The 17,455-nt window shown below is 40.0% G+C and overlaps 1 protein-coding gene across 2 annotated transcripts in view; it reads right to left on the bottom strand.

Annotated features, from left to right (window-relative positions):
* Positions 1–17,455, bottom strand: part of DCAF5 (DDB1 and CUL4 associated factor 5) — a 93,875-nt gene that overhangs the window by 58,123 nt on the left and 18,297 nt on the right. For both annotated transcript variants that reach the window (XM_010846699.1, XM_010846698.1), the window contains exons 2-5: positions 9,865–10,008; positions 7,314–7,350; positions 6,229–6,368; positions 4,350–4,479 (exon numbers count right to left, since the gene is read on the bottom strand). In XM_010846699.1, coding sequence (XP_010845001.1) covers positions 4,350–4,479; positions 6,229–6,368; positions 7,314–7,350; positions 9,865–9,976 — 419 coding nt within the window. In that variant the 5' untranslated portion in view covers positions 9,977–10,008. The remainder of the gene's footprint in view (positions 1–4,349; positions 4,480–6,228; positions 6,369–7,313; positions 7,351–9,864; positions 10,009–17,455) is intronic.

Here is a 17,455-nt window from a genome sequence, read left to right as displayed (position 1 = left end):
ACCTACCTATGGTCCACTCACGTGCACTAAAATCCCCAAAGCAAACCTTCAAATTCCAAAGACTACAGGGCCAGGGAAGTAATATAAATGAGAGGAAACCACCTGGGTTAAGACATGAAGGAGTGGTGGGACTTGTAACACATCCTAAAGGTTTTAAGAGGAACGAACCCCTGATTCAGCTTCGGCTGCTGCCATATGAGAATAAAGGTCCAATGATTTCAGGTCTTTTGACTTTTTCAAGAGATGTTAGAAATTTTGATCTTTTTCTGTGTAATTTTCTAAACACTATTATATCATGTAGGTCAATCAAAATATTCCTGTGGGTTGAATATGGCCTATGGGCACCTAGTTTACAATTTCTGTTCTAAAACTTTACAAAAGAAAAATTAATAGCATGTTCAGATTTCCAGGGTTAACAGAGCAAAAAATTTGGAAAGTCAGTGTGCAAACTGGGGCTGGGCCATAAGACAGTGAAAAGTGAGGCAGAAAGTCTAAAGGACTCAGACTTTAGAGTTGGTAGGTCTGTATTAGAAAAATTTGAGAGAATTTTGACAAAGTTTTATTTCCAGGAGGCACAGATCAAAGAAAACTAGGATATACAGGGTCCCTAATTGATTTAAAAGGGGGAAGGAAATAATACACATATACACATGTTATTTCACCTCTCTGTATGTACCTTGACTTCTTTATCATTAAAATAGGAATAACAGAATCGATTTAATAAGGCTGTCATAGGATTAAAAAGGAATTATTCATATAACTGTCATTTTCCCCAGCAAGTCATGTTTAATATATGTTAGCTATTATTTATTATTATGAGGCACCGAGAGGTAAAGTAACATGCTCAAGATCCCATGGCTATTAAGGTGTACTGCCTGGCTTTGTATCCGGGATGTACTTCAGATCCTATTCTCTAAACCATTAAGCTCTTCTGCCTCCGTTTAAATTCTGTACGAGTAAGTCAGATCAGATGATAACTGAAGTCCCTTCTAAAGCTGACACTTTATTCTAAAGGCCCAACCTCTCATCAGCTTATTTCAGGGCAGCAGTGGGATAAACAGGAACCTGTCCACACTCCTATGGGCTGCCTGCTGAAGTGGAGAGACACAGCTCAGGCTTGGGGTAGGGTAAGAAAACCACTCTAGCATGGAACTAACCCTACGGTAAGGTAGGAAGGAAAAGGTATTCAATGTGAGCCCCCTTCGTTGTTCCACGGAGATATATTTGCTTCTAGGAAGCCAGTGGACCACTCAGTTAGGCCCAGAACGCACAGATGTGCCCAAGCTACAAGCTGGAAGTTACTGAGAAGTCGGCTAAGGAACCACAATAGGCTCTAAATCAAGAATCTTTAGAACACCGAGCAACTCATCCCCTTGGGATTCAAGGGTCTCTGTGAGAACCTGGTAAAAGCTCTCCTCGTCCCTAGAAAAAAAATGCCCCATGTGCTCACTCAGATACACAAGCACATATCATTTTAACTGCGATTATAAGGGCTCATAAATTCTCAAAAATCTCTCCCTAGACATTAAAGTACCCCTGAAATAGATCATCTCTCCTGTTCTATTCTATTAATCTCCTGTTCTCCCAGGTGATTTAGAAGTGTCCCAAGATTTGGGGGCTGGGGTTTCCAGGCAGCTGTGTTAGGAGACAAATCATCCACTGCAACGCAGCATAATTAATCCCACATGGAAAAGACAAAGGGCTGTCTCTTTTTCCCCACACCAACTTGTACTAAGAAAGTTCAAACGGAAAAGAACTGCACTTTAATCCCCAAACACTAGAGGATGTGGAGAACAGGACCCCAAGAATATCTCATAGCTGTTTTCTGCCTCATATCCATAAAATTACACAGAACCTTAGAAAAGATGAAATAAACAGGTAAAAACATCCTAGTCTCCACAGCACTGTGCTCTTCCTTTTACTCCAAGAAAGGAATCAGTCAAGAATGCCAATTAGCTTTACTAGATGACTTTTATCCCATATGGGCTTTGAAAACTATAGGCTGCCAAAGAAACCACATAACCTTATGCATAAATGAAGTAATCAAAACAAGAACATAGTATTTTCCCCCATAAGACTTGTAACAGTTTAGGTGTTAATGAAGGACTATTAACGAAGGACTACGTGTTAATGAGATACATGTGGTCTTGTGCAGTTGAGAGATTTGTAAATCAGCGTAGCCTTTCTTGGTGGTGGGAAAATTTGACAATTTTTATTTTAAAAAGATGTAAAAACATCCCTTCTTTGTCTGATGCAGCAATTCCCTAGATATTTTGCAAAGGTAGGCCAAATATGTGTGACCAGGGTCAGTGAAACATAGTTTATAATGGCCCAACAGGAAATAAGAAGTCTGGTTGTTGGGTACATCACATGAGTGGAAAACTAAGTAGCCATCAACAGAATATGCTAGATCTGTTATGTGCTGATATGAAAAAAGCTGCAAGACATATTATTAATTGAAAAAAGACGCCAGAAACAAGGTATCATTATGTGGTTCTTTTAGTTTAAATTCTTCTAAGGATATGTATTCTTTATGCTAGTCATATGCATTAAATTTTGTTCTTGACAGATACCTAAGAAACTGTTCACTGTAGTTACTTTTGGAGAAAGTGACCAGAGACCAGCAAAGAGAAGAACGGTACTGACACAAAACATTTAAAAAACATACAAGCAACAGAGATCAGCTTGAGATAGGATCCTCTTTTTATCTTTTTCTTTACATTTTTCTGGATACAGACCCTAAATTTAGTAAGTGTTACTATAAAAATATAGCAGAAATCTCACTTAGAATTTTTTAAAGAGAAAGAAGCCATGTTTAGTGAAGGGATAAGTAGAAAGGGGAGGAGGACCCAAATACAATGCACAGTACGAAGCTGGTGGAGGAAAATCAGGAGAAACATTAACATTCAACCACCCTCTTCTCTCAAGATACTGCTGACATCATGAGCTACTCAAGCTTTCCACTGGGGATGAATAGCTCAGGCCTCACTCCAGTTGCCAGCTATTCATTCTCAGTACGGAAGATAGCAGGCTGGGAGAAAGCTGGCATCGTTAGTCCAAATTCTGCCTTTTGTGATATGGAAAAGGCAGAACAGTTCCGCCCGAAGAGCGCAAAGCGCAGAGAATGCTAAAGCTAAACACAGGAGACTGTCTTCCTGGCAGAGAACAAGCCTCCCTAAGCACACAGTGCAAAGGCACCACAGGGGTCCTGCCACTACACGCACTCCCGTGGCATGGAAAAGGAAGAGCCAGGTGCACATGCAACAGAGAGCAGGAGAAATCTCTGCTGCCCTACGGAGCCTCAGGGATCCCCACTCAACACCAGGGATCCCCTTCTGGGATCCCATAGTTCCAACCTCATCAGACTGGCCCAGAGAGAGAATTAGCTAGGACTAAAAAATCACCAAGGAAGATAATCCTCTGTGCTTAATTGCCCCTTTCATCTGAGGCCCATGAAATAAACCATAATCTTGTTTACCCTGCATGATACTCTTCTGCAATAGTGCCTTAAAGTGGGAAGTTACTACCATATGGAATTTTCAGAAAAGCTAGCAATGCATGCAAATCTTTCATAAAGCAAGGTTTGGTTTTATATGCCATAAAAGGTCATAGGTGCCATAAAAGGTCATCTCCCCCTCGTGGGATTTAAGGAACATGAAAGAGATTCCTACTTGCCCCATCCACATATTTCTCTTAATGATGTCTGATATTCCCCCGTAAGTGATTTGAATCGTCGGCTCAGAATTGCCCTAAGAGTACTCTTTAATAGTGCAAACACAGGGGACACACCCCTAACACTGCGGCGGCGGTCTTAGCCTTTACTGTTGTAGTCACTGGTCCTTTGGAGAAATGGAAAGAAAAAAAAACTTCCTCCTCACAAAAACACACTTAGGTGAATACACAATATAATTCCCATGCAATTTGGGGATTCACAATTCTCCTGAAGTTCATATCCCCTTCAGTCTGGGGTTAAGAATCCCCAGTTCAGTAGCAATGAGTTTAATAAATCACCATAATTCCCCTTCCATGCATCTGGGGAACCATGGACCTAAAGATAGAAGGCAGTGCTAAAGCAAGGCTTTCCCACTGCAAAGTTTGCCTAGAACTGACCCTGTCTAGAGCCTAGACTACAATTTATGACTTTTCCTTAGCAAGGAGTGTGGATATCTCACACTGCCTGCCCCTTGGGAATAGAGTTCTCCTGGCTTCAGAGAAACCCGGATACATTAGGAGATGTCCAACCGAGATCAACTGCCAACCAGCTTCCCACAACACATGCTGGCTGATTATATTTCTTGAGAGTTCAGGCAGGGAAAAGCGGTAACACCTTCTGAATAAAAGGAGCTCACCTCTGAGGTTTTCGAATATCCCAGAGTCCCACTCCTTCCTTCGAATTGGCTGTGGCCAATAACCTGGGCTCCACAGGGTTAAACATGACACTGTGAAAGGCTGATGGATAGTTGGCCAGGCAGAAGGGCTCTGTGAAGAGAAAAATTCTGATCAGTCCACTTCAGGCACTTCTGGGCCAATGGCAGGTAGACAAGGAGTGTGAAGGCAAGGAAGAGCACAGCCTTAACAACTACCACTAGCATGCTTACTCACAAAGTCCCCACAAGTCCTGGCACACACCCTCTGTACACAGAAAGTCTGAACACAGCAACTTAAACACATATGCACGAAGTTTAAGCTATAATATAATACTGAGAAATACACATAGCACCTATTTAGATCCCGTAACAAAACACAAATGGTCATTGTAACCAGGAAGGTAAGCTGTTTCACAGTAAGTAAAACTGAATTCCTCATGAGCTAAAAAAAATTCACACTCAATTACTGGTAGTATTATTATACCTTAATCCAAATTTACCAGCTTTAGAAATTAAGTTTTATAACTATATAGACTTAAAATAACAGTGCAGTTTTTCCTTCTGGCAATACTGTTCCCTAAATTGAAAAGAAAATGGCTTCAGTCTAGAATTTTAAGATTTCATTTCCAATGTTGAATACTTCAAAAACAAAAAAAAAGGACGTCTAATACTTGAACTTCTCTTGCGTCCAGCCAGCACCTATGTATATCAACCTCCCCTAGAAACCCTGTAGCCTCTTGCATACACTAGCTGGCTCCGGGTGAGGAAGGAGCCACTAGGCTGCCTGGGAGGACTCAATCCTGTGGAAGTTGTTTAGAAGCCGAAGGCGGAAAGCACTTCTCAGTCCATGACTCCGTACAGGCCTCTGTGGGGGGAGAGGGCACAGGGAGTGCTCAATCATCTCAGCCAGGAGGCAGTCCAGACAAAGGGGAATTTCATCTAGGAAGCAAACCATTACATTCAACCATAGATGCTGCTTTGGCTACCTTATCTTCCTGACCCTAAGAATAGGCTTCTCCTATAGCCTGAACCTCAGTAATGAGCACAGACCAACATATTAAATGCTCCGCATATAGAATAAAGACTCAGAGCCTGCCAGACAAGGCAGGCAGGATAGTAACTTGGGTACAGAGGTATGGCGCTGACAAAGCTGCACCAAGAGTGGGGCTGTGGGTGGCACTGAAGGTATGCTGGAGAAAAGAGCCTTTGAAGATAGAGCGACTGAACTCTCTCTGCAGGAAATGAGCTGAAAAGGTGAAATTTCCTGAAGAACTTCAGAGAAAGTCAACAAGACAAATTCTTCATTTTACATTTCAGAGATGCAAAGAAAACATTCAGAAGAGGAACTCACCCAGACAATCCCCCTTAAACAGAGTGTATCTGCTATAATTTTAAGTTTCTATACACAGTTAAGGTGAGGGTCTGTGGTTCTTCCAGCAAAATAACAACCTTGGAACTAGGATGCAACAAAGTGCACGATGCCCCCACTCTCTTAAATAACCAAGAACATGCGCATTTCAGCACCATGCGCACAGCCGGCCTTTGTGGCTCCCCTCCACCAATGAGACACCACACATTCTATTCCTTGGGGCTACCTCGCAACAAGACACTGTGGTGTTTACACCACTGCAAAGGTCTGTGGACCACAAGTGACTGGAAGAGGACTGGCAAAGGTGCCTCACTTCTGACTACTAGGGGGTAGGATGGGACCTCCAGGGACACACATTTACGTCCCCATGAGAGTTTCCTCTCCCTTTACAGCACTTCTGCCCAGGTTACTCAAGTCATAAACTGGATCTGTGATGAAGCTGATATCAAACTCTGCAGCACAGTCCAGCTACGTTGTGCACAGGGGCCCTACCTCCATGGGGAGATTCCCGGATGTCCCAGATGAGAACCCGGCCGTCATCGGAGGAGCTGGCAAAAATGTTGTCATTCACAGGGCTCACTGACAAGCCATACACCGCATCTTCATGAGCGAACACATCTAAGGTCTCACTGCTGAGAGACAGAGAGCAGAGAGAGGCACAGAGGCACACACATACACACAAAAATAGTGCAGAGTCCCAGCCCTCTAGTTCCTAGAATGAAGCTCTCTTCATTTCCAGGAGAAAGCCAACCCAACTAACCCCCCAAAAAATACCTACTTTTTTACTAAAAAGTAGGTATTCAACTTTCAGGTTAAAAGAAAAAGGTATTATTAAAGAGACAAGACCTCACAACAAGTTTGTTTTTTGCCCTGAGTGTATTTAAAAGTGACTCAAGGGAATTCCCTGGCAGTCCAGTGGTCAGGACTTGGTGCTTTCACTGCCAGGGCCCAGGTTCAATCCCTGGTTGTGGAACTAAGATCCCCACTGTACTCCTCCTCACCACGTGCCCACCAAAAAAGTGACTCAACATATGAGTTTCATGTTTTGACTTACTACAGACTGCATCTGCTTGTGTACAGACTTGGGGAGTGGTGCTGGATTTCCAAAAAGTGAGGGAAAACAATAAAGCAGCCCTGATGCCAGCAAGGGAAGAAGAGGAATTCCTGATGTCTGGCATGTGAGAAAATGCATGGCCCAAAGCCAGGCTGCCTCAGTTCAGATCCTAACATCACTTGACCTTAAGTTACCTAACATCTCCATGCCTCAGTTTTCTAATTGAGATCATAATAGTACTGCCTCATAAAATTACTGTGAGGGTTAAGTGTTTCCTTCCCTTCTAACCTTGCCCTTTAAAATTTCACCAGAAAACTATAATTTTATAGCAACTTTGTAAATCTTTTTATAAATCAAAATTTAGTTTGAAAACTATTACCGAAATCTTTTTTTCAGCAAAAGACAGTTGATTTTATGCTATTTACTTCAAAAAAAGAAGAACTATTTTGGTCTAAAGAGATAACTGCCTTTCTTCATATGAAAAACAGAGTTAATCACTTTCACATATCAACAATCTATTTACCTTTCAACATCATGGAGGATAACTTGCTCATCATTTCCTGTAAGGGAAAAAGGAGACATTTGACAATTCCTGCAAAGTGGTCCAGTTCATATTACAATTCAGTATGTTAAAGATTTCAGGGAAAACAAATGGACAAAGTCAGTGTTAATAAAAATTAAGAGTGCTAATTAGAAAAAAGGTTTATAAAAATCATTAAGGATAGAATATACTTATAGAGAATTTTAAAAAGCATAATAGCAACTAGAAATAACAAAATAACAATCTCCAAAATGCATTATCCAGTGATTAAAAAAACAAAACAATGGCTCTTCAGGAAAAGAGTAAGTGATCATTGGCAAATCAATCAACTACTCCAAGCTATGTTTTTTTCATTTGTTCTTTTTTTTTTTTTTAAACAAAACATTCATTATCCGTGAGACCTGGAATAATATCTGTTACTTTTCTATGTCTCAGCACAACAGGAATAATTGTGTCTACTTCATAGTAGTTGTGAAGATAATAGTGTAAAAGCATTCAGACTAGAACTAGGCCCCCCAACAAATGTTTGCTACTATTCACATCCTCATCTTTTATAACATTAAAATTTAATGATGATTTAATTAAAACTGGATGATGATGATGATACTAAATGAAGGGAAAGTTTTTATCCACAACTTTTTTCTCTTGCATTCTCTTTATTCCATCAAGGCATCTACGAATACTATACATTCATGATATGTATAGTCCTGCCTTCAAGTGGTTTATACAGCTAACAAATAAAAACTCCAAAATGAAGACAGCAAAAAAATTTCCCACTCTATGCTAAAAGTATAAGCAGTAGAGATGTGGCTAGGTCATCTTAAAGTCCTCCCTGTAACTCTATTGTGGGTTCATATGAAGTAAATCAAACCCATGTTAATGCCTTATAGGTAACAGGCACAGTGTGAAGTGCTGAGGATCTGAGAGGAATAAGTGAGGAATTCACAGTCTACCTGCACGAACAATTAACAGTGATAAGATGGGTTATCTTATAGTGATATGCTCTACCATGGGAACACAGATAAAGGGGCAATTGTGTCCTTTATGAGCAGGGTGAAAGTACATGGCAAATATGTTTTTATGGGAAAGGAGACACTTGAATAGAAACTCAGAATTCTAACCGATGGAAGGCTTAGGGTAATTGGTGGGGTTGGACAATGATTATGGCCTGTGGAAAAACAGTAATGGCACTTAAGATGGCAAGTGACTTAGGAATCTAGAGCACAAGATGCAGGGGAGGAAAATGAGGCCAGGCAGGGAGACTGGGTTCAGACTTTATCCTGTGGACAGACACTGAAGGTCAAAGGTTCACAGGACTGATTCAACTTTTCAAAGAAAACTTGTATAAGCAATGAGTAAGAAGATACTGGTAGCAGAAATCACAGAAGGACACTACAGTAGTCTAGGCCAAAACTGAGGACCTGAATCAGAGTAGTAGGTACAGCAACAGAACAGAAACTAAAGGATGAATATGAGGCTTTCAAAACATTAATAGCTGGTGACTTATGAGATGTAAAAATGACAGAAAGGCACGTTTGGTGCTGATTTTGAGATTTCTATTAGATTGAACCATATAAAATTGTCATTGTTGTAGGTTGAAAATGCTTCAATGTCAGCGGTTCCTTAAAAGTTAAACCTAACAATTTAGATAATTACTTGAATGGTGATAATAACTGAGAAACGGAATCCATGAAACAAGAGGAAGTATTTGTGCAGGTGAGAAGAACTAAAATCTTAGTTTTAGATCTGCTGCATTTAAACTACTTTTGGAACACAAGGTAGATATCCAGTGGGGAAATCTGCAGCGCAGAAGAGAAAGTGTTAGTCGCTTAATCATGTCCGACTCCTTGTGATCCCATGGACTGTAGCCCACCAGGTTCCTCTGTCCATGTAATTCTCCAGGCAAGAATACTGGAGTGGATTGCCAGTCCCTTCTCCAGGGGATCTTCCCAACCCAGGGACTGAACCCAGGTCTCCTACACTGCAGGAAGATTCTTTACTGTCTGAGCTACCATGGAAGCAGAAGAGAGGTCAGGCCTAGAAATGTAGTGGTCAGACAGGAGTGTGATTGATGGATGCCATCAAGAGGCTGGCTTGACTGCAAGCCATTCCAGTTATACCCCAACATAACATGTTTTCAAAAAAGAGCCACTAATGGGTCATAATACCAACTGGAATCAAAACCTTTAAAATCTTTAAAAACAGAATAGAAAAAAAAAAAAAATCAGAGTGAGTCACACATAGTAAAGTTAAGTACTCTTTCTAATATGTATCTGTGTACCAGACTGCAATGTGAAGTTTTCTACCAAAGAAGATAGAAAGAAACAAGAGCAAAGGAGAGAAAGGACAGACAGACATTAGTCTGATATGTGTATCTAAACTGCTATCATACAGAGAAGACAAGCTATGGGAAACCAATATTTCCACAACTCAGTGGGCTAAAAGAAAGGAAATTTGGAGTAATTTTAGCACTCCTTTATCTGAAATCCCAGCCACAGTCAATTTCCCAAGGGGAAATCTCCCTTCTGCTCACCTCCAGAGAATACTTTGGTGTTCCCACTGTTGAAAGCCAGGCAAAAAATGTTGGAATGATGCTCTCCTTTCAGCTGTATGGGCTTAACTCTGGAGTGGATAGCTTGTTCCATGTGCCATAGTAGAACCCGACGATCATCTCCTCCTTGAGAGGGGAGCAAGAATCTAGGGTTAAAACAGCTGGCATTTCAAGGCTGATAATTCATTTTTCCAGCCTGAATCCCATACTTTTCAAAACTGCATCTCCCCACCTCCATGAGACTCTGATGCACATAAACCCAGGACTCTATCCCCTTAATCTTCAGTGGACATGTGGCCTCTAAGTCACTCACTCTTCCCCAGGAATTACATCTTGAACAGACACACAGAAATTCCTGAATTTTCAGAGACCCAGTCATTTACACATTTCTTCATTTGCTACCTAAAATTCTTCCACTAAAGTTTCCCCACTTTTTTTCTGGTCTAACAGAACCTGAGTTGCTTTCTATTGCTTGCAAAGAACTCTAAAGAAATTATCCCCGAATTTAAAGCATAATAGTTTTCCAAAGCACTCTCCTTGATGAGATCTCATTGACTATGGGACACTAGACAAAAGATAACTGAGGAACTGCCTGTCACAGCAGCAGGATCAAGACAGAACTTGGCTCTCAAGAAGCTCGGTCCAGCTCTTTCCTCTGCACAACTCTCTATAGTCTGAGTAGAATGAGCAATATTCTACTGCATGCGCCAGCTCCTAGAGAATGAGAAGATACATGTTCTACATATTCTTTATTTTTGCAAATGCATTATACATGTCTGGAAGGATGAACAATGGACTGTTAAAAGGGTTTACTACTTCCAGGGAGTAGGATTAAAAAAGAGTTAGAACACATGTTAGAAAGTTTTTACTTTTATAGATTTGGCATGGCTTGACTCTTTATAATAAGCCTATATTATATTCCTAATAAAAATGTAACTTTCAACAGGGCAGAAAAATAGTAAGTTCTATACTTCAGCCTCCCCTTCTCCATTCAATATAATAGCTACAAATTGTATCACAATCATACAAAAGCGTACCACTAGATGCAACCACTAAATCAATAAGTCTATAAGAATTAACACAGAAAGATGACCACAGGTCTTTGTCAGGGGAAAAACATGAAGTGTAAAATAGTATGCATACCAACATCCTTTTGTGTAAAACAAATTTTTAAGAAGCTCCATGACAGCAGGAACCTTGTCAGTTTTGTTCACTGCAGACTTTCTAGCACCTAAGTGAATGCCCCAAGGAGTAGACACTGAATTAATATGCTTATGCTTGCATGTCTATGCTTGTATTTGCATATCTAGATGGCTGTAAAAGGAGTTGTTTTCAGTGGACACCACTTCTAGGCTAGGGCTACTGGGAGACTTTTCACTGTGATAAAATTTATGTAACAGAAAATGCAGCATTTTAATCATTTATGAATGTACAATTCAGTGGCATTAAGTATATTTGCAGTGTTGTGCAAACATCACCATTATCCATCTCCAGAACTTGTACATCTCCTCAAACTTTTAGTTTGAGTACTGTACCCAATATTTATTCTGTACCCAATACACGGCATCTCTCCCCAGTGCTCAGTAACCATTATTTTACTTTCTGCCTCTATGAATTTGATTACTCTAGGTACTCCCATATAAATGGAATCATGTAATATTTGTCCCTTTGTGTACGGTTTAGTCACTTAGCATTAACATCTTGAAGGTTCATCTATATGGTAGCACATATCAGAATTTCATTCTTTGTAAGGCTGAGTAATATTTCATTACACACATATCATTTTTTTAAAGTTCATTCATCCATCTATAGATATTTAGGTTGTCTCCACCTTTCGGCTATTGTGCGTAGCATTGCTAAGAGCATATGGATGTATAAATATTTGTTCAAGCCCCTACTTTCTGTTCTTTGGGTATATACTGTTGGAAAAATCATTATGTTTTAATTATTACTTTATACCTTCCTTTACTACTTGATGTTTTGCCATAAACATATTTCCTCTTTTAGTTAAAAAAAGTAGAAAATAGAGTAGCCAAATCAAACTTATTCTCCCTCCTCCAGAAAGGAAGTTGCCTTCATTCCTTGAGTTCCTTTGTTTCTTGGGATTCTTCTTCCTTCCATTGTTGGTCAAAATCAAGTTGTGTCCTCCTCCAAAGTATTTCATTTATCTACCAGAATGATCCCTTAACTATGACCCACAATGTTCTTTGTTTATGATTTGCCTAATTCAACTAGGCTGGCCTGGGATGGTTATTTAAATCCCGTATCTCTTATAAAGTTAAAGTCATGAAAATAAAGTTTGGGGGTTTGTTTGTTTTATTTTAATGGAAAATGGCATAAAGGGGTTTTCCTCTCTATTCACAGATTTGACAAGCCACGGGCACTTTAGCTCTACATAGTCTCTCCTCTCTCTGACTTCCCCACCACTTGAGGCCACAGGTCAGAGACTTGGCACTGTTTTTGCTACTCTGTATCTTAGAGAAATATTTTTCTGTGCCCACCTCTGTATCAAAAGTGCAAATTAAAAGATAAAGAGGCCCACATGTTTCTTCCACTTATTCATGTTTCTAATCTAATCTCTCTGAGCCTGACTTTCATCAAATACATACCTAGGATCAGCTTTACTCTCATGGGTTTTACGGACTATAAAGTCAACTACAAGAGAGTTAAGTAATTTGCCAAGGTAGCAACTGTAAATAAAATGGTTGGTTAATCAAGATTCAAAGGGCTTCCCTGGTGGTTCAGCTGGTAAGGAATCCACCTGCAATGCAGGAGACCTGGGTTCGATCCCTGGGTTGGGAAAATACCCTGGAGAAGGGAACAGCTACCCACTCCAGTATTCTGGCCTGGAGAATTCCATGGACTGTATAGTCCATGGGGTCACAGGACTGAGCGACCTTCACTTTCACGATTCAAAAGGAAATAGTTAAAAGACTCCATAGTCCCCACTCTCTTAACCACTATTGTAGATTGTTTGCATTACAAAACAAAAAACAAACCATAACCAACAAAGCAAATTCAGTTGATGAACAACTGAAGGGATTCTCTGCCTTGGTAGCACAACTCAAAACACAGTAGGTAAAAATAAAACAAAGGACCACAGGAATAAAAACAGAAATCAACTTAACTGGAGTTAAACAGAGGGAGCAGAGACAGGGACCAAGAAGGGACTGCCTGAAATGATAAAAGATTCTAGTAGCAACACACAAAACTGATCATGGCTTATTTCAAAGAATACACAAGAATTTCTACAAATCAGTTTTGAAAACCACTAGGAAAAGAGGCAGACATGACAACTCACAGAAGAGGAAAATAAAATGGCAAATAGATATTATAGAGGATCTCAACCTCTAAAGTAATTAGAGAAATGTAAATTATAGAGCTCTTCTTTCAAAATGGCACAAAGAAATGTACAAGAATGTCCACTGCCTCACTGTTCATAATAGCAAAGAAAAAAAAAGTAGGTAACACAAATATCCATCAATATATGAACAATAAAAACAATTGGGATGAAAATACAAATAAAATCTAAGCTCAGTGGAACCACTACCCAGCATTTAAAACGAGCTAGATACATGTACCAAAATGAATAAACTTTGAAAACCTAATTTTAAGTAATAAAAACAGGTTTCAGAAGGATATGTAAAGGAAAACATTAAGTATATATAAACATGCAAAACACCACATTATTTAAGAATAAACACAAACAGTAAAAGGGGACCTCAAATGTATGTGTAAAATCTTGTTTCTTTTTTAAAATACTAAGATTAGAAGCAAATTCAACAAACAACCAACACACTGTCAAATTCGATATATCTCTTCCTATTTAAATATGGCATGACATTGTTATATCTTTTAGGTATAGCAATGGTATTGTGGTCATGTTAAAAAAGAAAAAAAACTTATCAGTTAAGGATGCGTTCTCTAATGGGGTTAAGTGGTGAATGTCTGGAAGTTCCTTTAAAATATTCCAGAAAAAAAAATGGAGGTGAATAGGTGATAAAATATTAACTGTTACAGATGGGTATACTACATTTTTGTATATGCTTGCACATTACCAAAGAATTTAAAATATATATATTTTAAAGATTTTTTAAAAATGTGGACCATTTTTAAAGTCTTTACTGAATTTGTTACAATATTGTATCCTTTTTTATGCTTTGGTTTTTTGGTCATGGGGCATGTGGGATCTTAGCTCCCCAATCAGGGATCACACTTCATCCCCTGTATTGAAAGGTGAAGATATAATCACTGGACCACCAGGGACATCCCTATATATTTATATATATATATATATTAATGTTCATGATAGAAAAAGAAAATAAAACTCTCCAGGATGCGCCGGGATACCCACAGAAAAGAAATATAACTGAGGGAACCTCTGTGTTTCATTAAGATATCAACAGGCAGCACAACCTCTCTCTGCCAGCAGCACGACCTCTCTTGAACTGCACTAGCATTAAAAAAAAAAGTTCAGTAAAAAAGGAAACAGAATATCTATACCTATGCACTCAAAGTCATAACCATTCTCAACCAAAGAATCTTCCCCTATCACCCAGATTATCTTTAATCTTCATTTTGGATTTAATTTTACAAAATAAATACTTGGGGATTTAACATGAATGGTTATTTGTAGAGTGCCTCGGGATCATGTAAAATGATGTGTTCTTAGTACCTAAAATGATAATGGCAGCCCAAGTCCACAGGAGACTGGAATCACTGAGGCAGAAACCATCCCTGTGACAGGGCCTGCTTCCTCTGCTTGCCCTCAAGGGCAGTGTCAGAAGCCGCTAGGTGCACATTCTCCCCGACCCTGCCCCATTTCCTCAGGCAAGGTATTAAGAGCCCTGTACAAAGATAACACTTTTCAACCATGTGTTGGCAAAAAACACAAAGCATACAAACTGAGGCATTATCTGAAACCGTTGGGCTGCTTTTTAGCCAGTAGAGGGAGCAGAACAGCTGTGCCCAAATTTCTGACCCCAAAAAGCTAAGGAGAGCTGATGAAGCAAGGATAGATCAGTTTAGAACGTGAAAAAAGCTCTACAGTTTCTACAGTTCTGTCTCTGTGAGTCATCTGGTCAGTTCAAAAAGGACAGAGGTTGCCTGTACCACTTACTACCTATGTACCTTTAGACAGGTTGCTGCTGCTGCTAAGTTGCTTCAGTCGTGTCCGACTCTGTGTGACCCCAGAGACGGCATCCCACCAGGCTCCCCTGTCCCTGGGATTCTCCAGGCAAGAACACTGGAGTGGGTTGCCATTTCCTTCTCCAATGCATGAAAGTGTAAAGTGAAAGTGAGGTCTCTCAGTCGTGTCCGACTCTTAGCGATCCCATGGACTGCAGCCCACCAGGCTCCTCCATCCATGGGATTTTCCAGGCAAGAGTACTGGAGTGGGGTGCCATCGCCTTCTCCGTCAGACAGGTTACCTCTCTAAATTGTATCCTCTCATCTGCAAAACTGAGAAAATAAGGACCTATTGTCTATAGTGTTATTGGACTTCCCTGGTGGTTCAGATTATGAAGAATCTGCCTGCAATGTGCTTGATCCCTGGGTCAGGAAGATCCTCTGGAGAAGGGAATGGCAACCCATTCCAGTATTCTTGCCTGGCAAATTCCATGGACAGAGGAGCCTGGCGGGCTATAGTCCATGGAATCGCAGAGTTGGACATGACTGAAGCACAAACACATGTTAGGATTAATGATAGATCTGTGTGAAAGGCTTAACCCACTGCCTGATAAATAACACAGGTAGATAAATGTTAGCTAATGTGTTAGCTAATTATTATGCTATTTGAACTAAAACAATAGCTAACATCAGTTAAACCTACTCTGGGTGAGGGACTATCCTAAGGGTTTTACATGTAGTGGATCTTCTAATCCTCTTAATAACCCTATGAATCAGGTATTATCCAGATGAAACTACAGAAAAACTAAGTAACCTGAAGGCACACAGCAACCAAAAATGTGAGCTGGGATCTGAATCCAGGTAATCTGTCTCCAGAGATGGTGCTCCTTACCACTATACAATCCAGCCTCTCAAGTACACAGAGGCTAGTCAGCAAAGCAAACGAGTGAAACTTGCCAGATTAAACAGCAAAGGAGAGATCACACAACTTTGTTTAAAAGAAAGCCACTACTAGGCCAGAGGAGTACAGGCTTAAGTCATATCTCCCAATGGTTTAAGAGAAGACAGCACCTTGATTTTCGCAGGCTGAGTGCAGGCTTCAGTGCAGGCTGCATGCAATTAGCCAATGGAGAGGTTAAAACTGGGTGATTTGTCTAAGGTCACAAAACTGGGGTCGAATGGCAGTTCCCAAATTAGGGAACTCTTTCAAGAGAAGACTCTACACATGGACATCACCAGATAGTCAATATCGAAATCAGACTGATTATATTTTTTGGAGCCAAAGATGGAGAAGCTCTATACAGTCAGCAAAAACAAGAGAGGGAGCTGACTGTGTCTCAGATCATGAACTCCTTATTGCCAAATTCAGTCTTAAATTGAAAAAGTAGGGAAAACCACTAGACCATTCAGGTATGACCTAAATCAAATCCCTTAAGATTATACAGTAGAAGTGACAAATAGATTCAAGGGATTGTATCAGATAGAGTGCCTGAAGAACTATGGATGAAGGTTGGTGACACTGTACAGAAGACAGGGATCAAGACCATCCCCAAGAAAAAGAAATGCAAAAAGCCAAACTGGCTGTCTGAGGAGGCCTTACAAATAGCTGTGAAAAGAAGACAAGGGAAAGCAGAGAAAAAAAGGAAAGGTATACTCATTTGAATGCAGAGTTTCAAAGAATAGCAACAAGAGGTAAGAAAGTCTTCCTCAGTGATCAGTGCAAAGAAATAGAGGAAAACAATAGAATAGGAAAGATGAGAGATCTCTTCAAGAAGATGAGAGCTACAGAGGGAACATTTCATGCAAAGATGGGCACAATAAAGGACAGAAATAGTATGGACCTAACAGAAGCAGAAGATATTAAGAAGAGGTAGCAAGAATACACAGAAGAACTATACAAAAAAGATCTTCACGACCCAGATGATCATGATGGTATGATCACTCATCTAGAGTCAGACATCCTAGAATTTGAAGTCAAGCAGGCCTTAGGAAGCATCACTACAAACAAAGCTAGTGGAGGTGATGGAATTTCAGCTGAGCTATTTCAAATCCTAAAAGATGATGCTGTGAAAGTACTGATATGCCAGAAAATTTGGAAAACTCAGCAGTGGCCACAGGACTAGAAAAGGTCAGTTTTCATTTCAATCCCAAAGAAAGGAAATGCCAAAGAATGCTCAAACTACCGCACAATTGCACTCATCTCACACACTACTAAAGTAATACTCAAAATTCTCCAAGCCAGGCTTCAACAGTATGTGAACCGTGAACTTCCTGATGTTCAAGCTGGTTTCAGAAAAGGCAGAGGAACCCGAGATTAAATTGCCAACATCCGCTGGATCATGGAAAAAGCAAGAGAGTTCGAGAAAAACATCTATTTCTGCTTTATTGACTATGCCAAAGCCTTTGACTGTGTGGATCACAATAAACTGTGGAAAATTCTGAAAGA

This window comes from Bison bison, unplaced genomic scaffold (assembly GCF_000754665.1).
Source record: "Bison bison bison isolate TAMUID 2011002044 unplaced genomic scaffold, Bison_UMD1.0 scf7180017864239, whole genome shotgun sequence".
Taxonomy (NCBI): Eukaryota; Metazoa; Chordata; class Mammalia; order Artiodactyla; family Bovidae; genus Bison; species Bison bison.
The sequence above is the reverse complement of the archived record's forward strand: the minus strand, read 5'-3'. Positions and strand labels throughout refer to the sequence as shown.